The sequence below is a fragment of the Pelobates fuscus genome, chromosome 1 (genome assembly GCF_036172605.1).
Source record: "Pelobates fuscus isolate aPelFus1 chromosome 1, aPelFus1.pri, whole genome shotgun sequence".
Lineage (NCBI taxonomy): Eukaryota > Metazoa > Chordata > Amphibia > Anura > Pelobatidae > Pelobates > Pelobates fuscus.
In genome coordinates this window covers 91453909-91466254 of record NC_086317.1, presented here as the reverse complement: position 1 = coordinate 91466254, position 12346 = coordinate 91453909, and the positions used below count along the sequence as shown (strand labels likewise).

The 12346-nt window shown below is 41.2% G+C and overlaps 1 protein-coding gene across 4 annotated transcripts in view; it reads right to left on the bottom strand.

Annotated features, from left to right (window-relative positions):
* SPECC1 (sperm antigen with calponin homology and coiled-coil domains 1) overlaps positions 1 to 12346 on the bottom strand; it is a 454997-nt gene that overhangs the window by 86744 nt on the left and 355907 nt on the right. For all 4 annotated transcript variants that reach the window (XM_063450042.1, XM_063450041.1, XM_063450043.1 and 1 more), the window contains one exon: positions 8199 to 8301. In XM_063450042.1, the coding sequence (XP_063306112.1) occupies positions 8199 to 8301 (103 nt within the window). The remainder of the gene's footprint in view (positions 1 to 8198; positions 8302 to 12346) is intronic.

The window sequence follows — 12346 nt, the reverse complement described above, 5'->3', positions numbered from 1 at the left end:
GCTCCCTCCCCTTCTCCTATGTATGTACCCACATTTGTATATTTCTTTAATTTGTGGAGGCATCCCATCAGAAAATGCTTTCAATTTCCATCATACAATCAACAGCTGAGATACCACAGCAATAATCAGGGATTATATTGCCAGGATTAAAAAACTATATATATCTATATATATATATATATATATATATCTATATCTATATCTATATATATATATATATATATATATATATATATATAGATATAGATATATATAGTTTTTTTTTTGCTTTTTTTTTTTTTTTACAGTCTAACCCGATCTGCATGGTTACACTGCCATTGTTTAACTGAATATTTGTCTCTTGTATGTGTTTATGGGCCATGCAATGTGAACCATTAACCTAAAACATACAGACCGTATATCCACAAATGGGAATTATATCAGCAGTCAGAAGGTTCAAGCAAATGAGTTCAATATACACAGCTGACATCAAGCACATGATTTGAATGCAAATTGCTCTTTTAAAGAAACACTATAGCATTAGTAATACTAATGACATTTTAAGTAACTTACTAATGACAATTAATGCAACTAAAAATGTAGTTTAGAACAAGAACAATGTATCTTATTTACACAGATGGATTTCTAAACACATTTATTGTAGTTTAAAGATACATTACGGTCAGTATTATTGCTGTAGAGAAAAGAGATCAGGAAAGAAAAGAGTTGTTTGGTCCCAAAATAGGCACTGTGCCTCCTAGGGACACTAGGGATGTATGCCTTTGTCTCAGGTACCCTGGCTAGCCTCCTCTACATAAAAAAACAGAATGACTAATGCAAGGTGCAATATCCTCAGTAAATCAACAGATTAAAATATTTCCTCTTTCTGTAATATGGCCACTGGGTATGGGTGGGTTGCTTGCAGGTACAAAAAACATCCCTACATTCCCCCATATACTAAGAGATGTGGAATAATTAATGTCACGTGGAGTAGCTAGGTTGTGGAAAGTCATTCACAATTTCCATATTTGTAGTCTATAACCAAGGCAGGAAGATGTCATATTATGCCGTATTTGACATGATAGGTAAGGTTTAATATTTCCAAATGTGCTTTTTTTAAGCTTGCAGCTATGCCCTCTGCTCCACTATTCAGAAGGGGACTTAAAAGATTCTAATTTTATCTTTGAATCTACTCACACAAACATAAAACCGAGTTCTCTTCTTACTGAATACAGCAACATGGGTCACAGAATTCACAAGACACTAAATAGGATTAATGACAACATTTATCCAGAATTATGATCATTTAAATTTCTATCCCGATCAGAGCTACAGATTATGGCAACTCCGAAAACCTTCCAAAGCACTCTTCCCACAATAAACCACATTGATGTTATATCATATAAATGTGACAAGTTCATATTTTGTCCTAGAAATAATATTAACAAACCATAAAAATCACCAGCATTCACAAATATGCAAGCAGAGTTTAGGTTATATATATATATATTATTATTCTAAAAATGTCAGACAAGTTAATAAAATACTAAATACGAAAATGACATTACAACAGCCCAGCACCCAAAATAAAAGAATACATTGATCTGGGAGTTATTAATCTGAGTAACTTAAAACTAAGCAAACAATGTGAGAAAACATTATGAAAAGTAACCAGAATATTAAGTACATCTTAACCTATACTGTATATTTCAACTTATTGTAAACCTGCAAGAATCATAGTGCAAAGTAAAGAGGCAATGCCTTCTTTAGCAGAAGGGGAGGTAAAACAAGCCAGCATCATAAGTAGACTGAAAAGAGAAAAATTGAGGCTAAAATTAAGAAATACCTTCTTTTTTTTTTTTTTTTTTTAAACAAAAGTAGTTGTACATGCATGAACTACTGTCACAGCAGAGGCGGTAAAGATTAAATACTCTAATAATAATACAAGTATATTTACCACCAGACTATCACGGGTACCTAGGGTTGGACGGATAATGCTAAATTGCACTTCCATATTATCTATGCTGAAAAAGAGGGTCCGGAAAACAGTCTACTCAATAACAGTCTGACACATACCACGGGGGAAAGTGCCCAATGTTTCATTACACAATAACCGCTAGAATGAGCTGTAATGATTACTAATTACGTATTGAGAAAGCCTATAGCAGGGGTCCTCCAACTCCGGCCTCATATGTTACTGAACTCCCATGATTCTTTGGATTACATAGATAGCCAGAGATTCATGGGAGTTGTAGTTCAGCAACATCTGGAGAGCCACACTTTGAGGACCCCTGGCCTATAGGGACAATCTAAGCACCATAACCACTACTAGTATTATCCCTGGTTCTGTGTCAAACTGCTTTTGAGCAGTTTGACACAAACCAAAGATTTTAAAGCTACCCACTTCCTGGATCCTGCTTGCACAGGGACACAAAGAATTACCAAAGTCGATGCTCGCAGCAAACCAACATAGTCCAATTTTGAGTGGAATTGACAAGGTAACAATGCGGATTACATGGGATAATTGGTTCCTTATCTTTGTATTTACAGTCTTTATCTATAGTGTCACACACAATAAAGTGACTCCACCATACGTAGCATTAAACAATCTGCTTTAGAAATAGAATTCTATACACTTGATAGTCAAAATGCTAGTAATACATCATGTGGCGGAACCCGCCTCGCCACTGGGCATTGGAGAGGCCTGGCTGCCCACCTCCTACCTGCTGACTATGGCCCCTGGTAAAGTTGTACTTTTGAATGCAATATTTGGGCATATTGTATTTTATTGTGCGGCTACTGGCCCTTTAAGCACAGTGAATAGACTTTTATTGTACTGTGCTGGCCTTTTAAAAACAGTGTATGGACATACTGAAACTTTTTGGACACTTCCTCTTCCCCTCCCCCGGATCCATTGTTCTCCAGCAGGGTGTTGTCCCAGGGACACTGCCAAACCAGTGGGAACTGGTTTGGGCAGGAAAAGCCATGCTTGCAAGTGAAAACAAAGGACTTCGACCTAACCGTTAAACCCCTGAACCTATTCAAGTGAATTTTGGATATGTTTGTCCCCAAGTCATACTGTTTAAAATAATATAAGTTGTATGTATGTACGATGTTAACTCACAAAGTTATAAAAATGTATAAAAAGTGTAACTTTTCAGCTTGGAGATAATTGAGTAGATACAGTAATTGACTCAATTATCTCCTAAGCAGAGGGGAGGAATATGCTGGGTGTGTTTCTATTGTCCCATTATGTCTGATTGGCTGCTGTACTTGCATTGTATGTGTTGTAATGTGTTTATTGGTTGTTCTGCAAAACCCTGTGGGCAGTACTATGTTTTGTGGATTGTGAATAAAAGAGGCTGTATGTGTTAGTACAGGGAGTTCCTGCTTAATCCTAAAAGTGAAGTGTCGTCTCATTATTGGGGAAGGATTTATTGTATGCTGTTCCAGTTTAACTGCTAGGAGTCTGAACCTATCCGTATGGTTCTGCCTATTCAGCTGTTTATAGCATGCATATGCTTGAGAGAATTTATATGCTTCTCTGGTTCGGTGATTGTGGTGTCTGCCAGAGTGCTTGGAGTCCTCAGGAAACGCTAGGAGCATCCTTTAACGGAGGTACCCGTCGATCCGTTACATTGGTGGCAAGCGGTGGGATGGCGTACTAGTGCGAGCTAAAGCAGCTCGGAGACACAGTTCGTGGAGTTACAAATTGAGGGCAATGCTAGCACTCGTGCAGCGCCCCTGGGAGCAGAGGTATCCAGCGACTTGGAGCAGACAAGTATGGAAGGCTCTATCTCTGGAGATAATTCGCTGGCCGGAGTAAGGCAGCAAGTGGCCCAGTATGGGGATGATGTACCCATGGAGACACGCCGGGTGATCTGGAACCAGGTCATGGCCGAGCGAAACACAAGGCTGGGCCGAGAATTCCGGTGGGCGAAAGAGAGGGAGTATGCTCAGCGGCAGGAGCGTTACAGCAGCCGAGTAGAGGCTGCATCCGAGGAGGTTAGCCGTCTCCCACTGAGGCGGCGGGAGGAACCCGAAGTGGGGGTCCTCATAGACAGGTCCTGTGAGGAACCACAACAGGCAGGTGGAGATGGGTCTCTCCACCGGGATGCTGGGAAGCCGGTCCAGATCCCCAGCAGCAGCCGGAGTTGCCAGGTGCGGAAGCAGGTGGCCCTTACTCAAGAATGTTGAGGGACTTCACGGACTGGTACTGGGAAGACCCACAGATGGCAGGTGGAGATGGGACTGCGGTCTCTCTACCGGCCCTACAGGGAGGCTGGACAGTCGGCCCAGCTCTCCATCGGCAGTGTGTGTCCCAGGGAGCTGAAGGTGTCATCCTTCCTCCCCAGCGGCAGTGTGTGTTCTTAGGAGAGGAGACAGGTGGTCCCTCTCCCCTACAGTCCAGTGAGTCCCAGGAAGACAAAGGTGCCGTCCTTCCTCCACAGCAGCAGGACCATATATTGAAAGGGGAGACAGCTGGTCCCCCTCTCCACCAGCAGAGAGAGTGTCAGGGAGAGGAGCTGGTTACCCCTTCTCCCCAGCGGCAGTCTACGGTTCAGGGAGAGGAGCGTGTTACCCCCTCTCCCCAGAGACAGTCTACGGTTCAGGGAGAGGAGCTTGTTACCACCTCTTCCCAGCAGCAGTTTATGGTTCAGGTTGGTTACCCCCTTTCCCCAGCGGAAACCTAGCCCACCAAGGGGAGACAGTAAGCCCCACAACAGTGCAGATGGGACCGTAGTCTCTGCACCTGCACCACTGGAGATATGGACAGTCTGTCCTGGTCCCCAACAACAGGACAATGTATTGGAAGGAGAGGCAGGCTGTTTTCCCCTACAACCAAAGATGGTGTGGCAGGAAGAGGAGCCTGTTACCCCTTCCCCCCAGCAACAGCTTTGTTCAACCAGGGGAGAGGGCACCCTGGTTACCTTCCCCCCAAGCCATGGATCTACAACTAGGCACAAGTGGCAGGGGCCCACCTGGACAACTACACCCTTTGAGAAAGGCCTGCCGACTATCAGAGCCCCAGACCGACTGGAGGTCTGGAGTCTGGATAGTCTCCATAGGAAAGGGGAGAAATGTGGCAGAACCCGACTCGCCACTGGGCATTGGAGAGGCCTGGCTGCCCGCCTCCTACCTGCTGACTATGGCCCCTGGTAAAGTTGCACTTTTGAATGCAATATTTGATCATATTGTATTTTATTGTGCGGCTACTGGCCCTTTAAGCACAGTGAATGGACTTTTATTGTACTGTGCTGGCCTTTTAAAAACGGTGTATGGACATACTGAAACTTTTTGGACACTTCCTCTTCCCCTCCCCCGGATCCATTGTTCTCTCTCCAGCAGGGTGTTGTCCCAGGGACACTGCCAAACCAGTGGGAAATGGTTTGGGCAGGAAAAGCCATGCTTGCAAGTGAAAACAAAGGACTTCAACCTAACCGTTAAACCCCTAAACCTATTCAAGTGAATTTTGGATATGTTTGTCCCCAAGTCATACTGTTTAAAATAATATAAGTTTTATGTATGTACGATGTTAACTCACAAAGTTATAAAAATGTATAAAAAGTGTAACTTTTCAGCTTGGAGATAATTGAGTAGATACAGTAATTGATACAGTAATATATGCTGGGTGTGTTTCTATTGTCCCATTGTGTCTGATTGGCTGCTGTACTTGCATTGTATGTGTTGTAATGTGTTTGTTGGTTGTTCTGCAAAATTCTGTGGGCAGTACTATGTTTTGTGGATTGTGAATAAAAGAGGCTGTATGTGCCAGTACAGGGAGTTCCTGCTTAACCCTCAAAGTGAAGTGTCGTCTCATTATTGGGGAAGGATTTATTGTATGCTGTTCCAGTTTGACTGCTAGGAGTCTGAACCTATTCGTATGGTTCTGCCTATTCAGCTGTTTATAGCATTCATATGCTTGAGAGAATTTATATGCTTCTCCGGTTCGGTGATTGTGGTGTCTGCCAGAGTGCTTGGAGTCCTCAGGAAACGCTAGGAGCATCCTTTAACGGAGGTACCCAGTCGGGGTGCCCGTCGATCCGTTACACATCATCTCCTGGTGAATGGGTTCTGTGTGCTCACAATTCAACCCACATAGAATCCTGTCATCAGAACTCTTGTTTAGAAGTCAACAATGTATATGAGGAAGTTGGAATTTGCTTTTTAGCGCTGCATGTTTATTATTTTATTTTTATATTTTTTTTAGCTTGTAGAATTGTGAGCTATAGATAATGACAGATACCCACTCTATCCAAAGGGGCATTTAACAGCAGTAATTAACTTAAATCGCTGCGCCTCTCAGAGTTCCCTGGATCATTAATACCAAAGGGGATAATTTATTTTCCTATTTGCTGTTCACGGTCACTCCTTTTGAATGTGCACACTGAGCACAATACTCCTCCCATTAAACTGTACTATAAACAAATTGACAACAGACATAGCATGAAGGCAGTCGGCTTATTCAGCAGTTCCACTCATTGAATGCAATATATATATTATTATTATTATTATTTTATTATTTATATAGCGCCATCAGATTCCGTAGCGCTGTACACCACATATTCCTAAAACCTCTACTGCACAGAATAAAACCAGAAATAAAGACTTGCCAAACAAACCAGAATTAAAAAACTTCTTCCAACCTCTTGGCAGTGCAAGTTCTGTTGTTTTAGGAAATATTTTCTCCTTTAATTGGTTATATTTATCTATAAAATGCGTTAAAACGGTTTCTAAAGGTATATATGTCACTATATTCAAGAACAGAATCAGAATACCAATATGGCATCTTTACAGAAATGGGAGAGACGTTGTCTGTAAAATTCTCTGTGTAAATAAATTGTGTGACAAATACAAAATAAAAAAAATAGAACCAACAGGTCGGTGATAAAAGTCTTAAATGATAAATGTCAAAATATCTACAAATATATACTTTTGTGTAGCTGTTTTGGATCCTGTGACTGCTATTAAAGTTGTCAATCTCAGTATGCCAAATATTGGTTTAGCTTTAGAACTTTAATTCACTACTTACAATGTTTGTATTAAAACTTCGAAAAAATGACCAAACTCATAGACTTACTGGACATGTTGACAGTCAAGACTAATTAGTAAATCTATTTTAAGTTATTTTGCTTCAACTGAAATTGTTGAGTTAGAATTACTAAATGCAAAATCGAGACAAAAATGCATGACTACAAAGCTAAAAAAGGTTCTTGATCACAAATCCGTCTCCTCTCAAAAGAGCCTTGGCCCTTAAGGGGTTAAAGCATACTAGCAGATTATTGCAAATTTTACCTTTGACCATTAACAAAAAAAAAAAATTAATAATCAACTATTATACAAAAATATGGCAGATCGTGCCAGAAGAGTAAAAACACTGTATGAGTAATGAGTTTTATTCTCTCCTAATAATAAACTATTATACACCTGTAGCATTATAAATAATGCACAGAAAAGGACCCAAGACATACTCAGAGGTTAGATAATATACAAATAATATGCTGCAATAAATAATGTAAAACAATACGAGTTTGCATCTTTATTGAATACTGCCGCATTCAGTGTACACAGAACATTATTTATGTTCCATAAGCCTGAATAACAGACCATCTATGGCCATATAACAAATTGCACAAAACTAAATACGTTCCTGGAAGCTTTATGATACTCCTGGGTGGCCGCCTGCTTGATATTTACGATAAGTACAAAGCAAGCGCACTATGGTTTAAGCACTCGGGTGTAAACATACAACAGTCCCTGTGTAATGTCAAACCAGCGGCGAGCTCCTCTCAGTCAGAGAAAGCAGTTAATTATACAGCAAAGCATTCGTTTTAAGATATAAAATGGATTTATAAAGACGCATTAACTAAATCTCTTATACATATCTTCAGTAAAGCAGATTAGAAATGTACAACCCATCCACTCAAAAACAAAGAGTTAAGCAGTGTTTGCGTTTGTATCAGCAATTAGAATGTTACTTTCTATATGCCGTTATATTTATATTACCAAATCAAATATAATTGGCCTAAACCAGAGGTGCCCAAAAGGTAGATCAACAGATGTTTGAAAACTACAGCTTCCATGATGCTAAGGCATTCTAAAGGCATGGAAGCATCATGGGAGTTGTAGTTCTACAACATCTGGGGATCTACCTTTTGGGTACACCTGCCTTAAACCATTGCACTCTTCCCTTCATATTGTTACAATTCTTAACTCACCGTATAGCCTTCTGTCTTCTTCTGACACCATTTCAGCAGAGCATTTCTCTTGGATCCTCCATATTCTCTGGCTAAGGCAGCTAGCGGATCCTTCCTTTCCACACTGGAAAAAAAAAAAACCACAAAAAGAATGACAAATAAACACATACTTAATTGAAACAGCAAGTTTCAATTGAAACGGCAAATTCAATTCAACAGCAGTTGGACATACACATTCCATCCAATGCAGAACAAATAATACAGACATGGATTTGAAAAATGTATTTTGTTTGTTGCTAAAGATTTTTTTGTTTGGTGCCTAAACACTCAGACAAGTAAACAAATATATACAGTTGCAAGAAAAAGTATGTGAACCCTTTGGAATGATATGGATTTCTGCACAAATTGGTCTTAAAATGTGATCTGATCATCATGGTTAAAGTTATTGCTGCCAAAGGAGGTTCAACCAGTTATTAAATCCAAGGGTTCACATACTTTTTCCACCTGCACTGTGAATGTTTACATGGTATGTTCAATAAAAACATGGCGAAAAAAAAGCATTTCATTCTTTGTGTGTTATTAGTTTAAGCAGACTGTGATTGTCTATTGTTGTGACTTAGATGATGATCAGATCACATTTTATGACCAATTTGGGCAGAAATCCATATCATTCCAAAGGGTTCACATACTTTTTCTTGCAACTGTATATATTTGAGCTGTTATTTAATATTTTCAGGTTACATTCATTCAGTCCCAAATTATAGCAAGGTGTCTTTAATATATGTCTGGAAGGCATTGCTGTGCCCTGTTAAATTCATGATTACAATGCAAAGCCTTAGAAGAAAAAATATATATATATAATTTCAAGTCTTGGCTTTCCATCAGATCTGAAATAGTCTCCTGCATAAATCCAGAAAGGGTTAATTCTATTCCACCCCAAGGTGTATGCACTGCAAACTCCTATAATGTCAGAATGAGTGCAAATAATTTTCATTTTCACAGCACATAAAATAAAGCAGGATTTTCCTTGGCTTGGCATTAATAAAGCCTTGATTAGAGATTAGCCTGTAAGAGACACCAAGTGATCTAATTATATGTGGACATAGGTAAAATTATCTTTTCACAAAGCATTATCTCGTTTCAGACACATATTACAGAAGAAACTAAAAATAACAGGGTGTGAGAGCGTCTTTTGAAGAAAAAAAAATAAAATAAGTGGGAACAAAATTAGCAAGAGACATATATTCCTCTCGTGTTAAAAAAAAAAAAAAAAAAAAAAGACGGAAACGGTTTCACTGGCTGAATTGTAAAGAGCAGTCAAGATTTGTCTTATAGTGTTCTGCTAATCTGAATAATTTCTTGAGCACTTTTTATTAAAGGGACACTATAGTCACCAGAACCATTAAGCTTAATGTAGGGGTTCTGGTGTCTATAGCCTGTCCCTGCAGGCGTTTTAATGTAAACACTGACTTTTCAGAGAAAAGGCAGTGTTTACATTGCTTCCTAGTGACACCTCTAGTGACAGTCACTCAGACGGTCACTAGAGGCATTTCCTGTGTCAGTGCTGCACAGTGTGCAGCACGTATATTCAGGGCCCCCACCCTCTGGAGGCGCTGAACGTTCCCCATTGAGATACATTGATTCAATGCATCTCTATGAGGAGATGCTGATTGGTGTAGCGTTTTGCAGCCAATCCTATGGCAAAGCATTGGATTGGCTGAGATCATGAAGCTTGATGATCTCAGCCAAAGAGGCAGGGCCAGTCGAGGAGAGACCAGCACAGCGTGTGAAAAAAAAAAAGTGAGTAAAAACACTATTTTTAAACACACACACATATACCATGACAGACAGACAGACAGACACACACATCATGACAGACACACACACACCATGACACAGACAGACAGGCACACACACACCATGACACAGACAGTCAGACACACACACACACACACACACCATGACAGACACACACACAGGGCCGCCATCAGAAATTTTGGGGCCCATAACACAGCTCAAGGTCTGGGCCCCCGGGTGCTCGCCTCCAAGCCCGCCCATAGGGCCTGCCTCCAAATCTCGCCCACAAGAATACACATACAGACACAAACGGACACAGACACACACAGAAAGATACACACATACTAACAGATACAAATACTGAAACAGACATACACACATACAGGCATACTGACACACACACACATATACAGACACACACATGCATAAGGAGATACAGATACACACACACTGACATATATACATACATACAGGCAGACATACATACTGATATACACACACACTGATATATACATACATACTGACGTACAGACACATACAGGCATACATACACACACACACACATACTGGCATACATACACACACATACACACACATATACTGGCATACATACACACACACACACATACTGGCATACATACACACACACACACATACTGGCATACATACACAAACACACATATACTGGCATACATACACACACGCATATACTGGCATACATACACACACGCATATACTGGCATACATACACACACACATACTGGCATACATACACACACACATACTGGCATACATACACACACACATACTGGCATACATACACACACACATACTGGCATACATACACACACACATACTGGCATACATACACACACACATACTGGCATACATACACACACACACTGGCATACATACACACACACACACACATACTGGCATACATACACACACACACATACTGGCATACATACACACACACACATACTGGCATACATACACACACACACATACTGGCATACATACACACACACACACATACTGGCATACATACACACACACACACACACACATACATACATACACACACATACATACATACACACACACACATACATACATACATACACACACATACTGGCATACATACACACATACTGGCATACATACACACATACTGGCATACATACACATATACATATACACACACACACCTCATTTTTCAGCCTGGGTGGCTGGGGAAGATGTGACTCGGCTGCCTCTCCTCTCGGCCTTCAGGCTGCTTTCTCCTTCCCGTGCGGAGTAAGCTGGGAGGAAGTGACCGCCCGGCCGTCACTTCTTCCCAGCAGCACTTGCGTTGCGGCTGCATTTTTTTTTTAAGGGGCCCAGTCACGCTATTACAGCGCTGACCGGGCCCCTGAAGATAATAGGGCCCATTGGGTGGCCCTAAATGCTTGGGCCACGGTGCAGATGCACTGGCGGCAGTTCCGCCGCTCCATGTGGTGCACACACACCATGACACAGACACACACACACATACACTCACACTGACAGACACACACATTATTGCTACCTGTGGGCGACTGGCCGGTGGGGTTGTGCAGGGCAGACAGCTGGGTGTGCTGGCGGCTGCAGGGGGAGCTGTGCTGTCTCTGCTCTGCTCCCCCGACCTCACGCACTACTTAATGAGCACGGGACCGGAATATGACATCATATTCCAGCCCCGGTCTCATTAAGTTGCGCGCTGGGGAGCAGAGCAGAGACAGCACAGCTCCCCCTGCGGCCGCAAGCACACACAGCTGTCTGCACGGCCCCAGGTGCCGACGGCCCACCGGGAAATTTCCTGGTATCTCAGTGGGCCAGTCCGGCCCAGTGCTGAACGCTCCCCATAGAGATGCATTGATTTAATGCATCTCTATGAGGAGATGCTGACAGGCACAGCGTGGCATTTTGCCGCTCATGTGCAATAGCGTCTCAATGCTTTTCTATGGGAAAGCATTGCATTAGCGGAGATTATCAAGTCTGATGATCTTAGCCATACTGGTGGAGCCAGGCAGAGCCAGCTGCAGAGAGAACGTCATGGTACAGTACATAAGAAATTGTGCCATGATGGTGTGAAAATAAATAGCAACAAATGCCAGCTGTGCGTACAATATCAATTAAAAGAAATTTAAGCCTTGTGATTTTTTTCTTATCTACTGGGTTTTATAAAAATATAATAAGTAACAGTCCCTGTCACTTTAAACAGAATGCCATCTTCTATTTTCTTTTTTTTTTTTTTTTATAATTCTTTATTTTTGTGGTGCATGTTTGGACATTCAGATGAGCAAAAACATTTCACAAGATGAATTATGACATGGATGCGACAACATTAT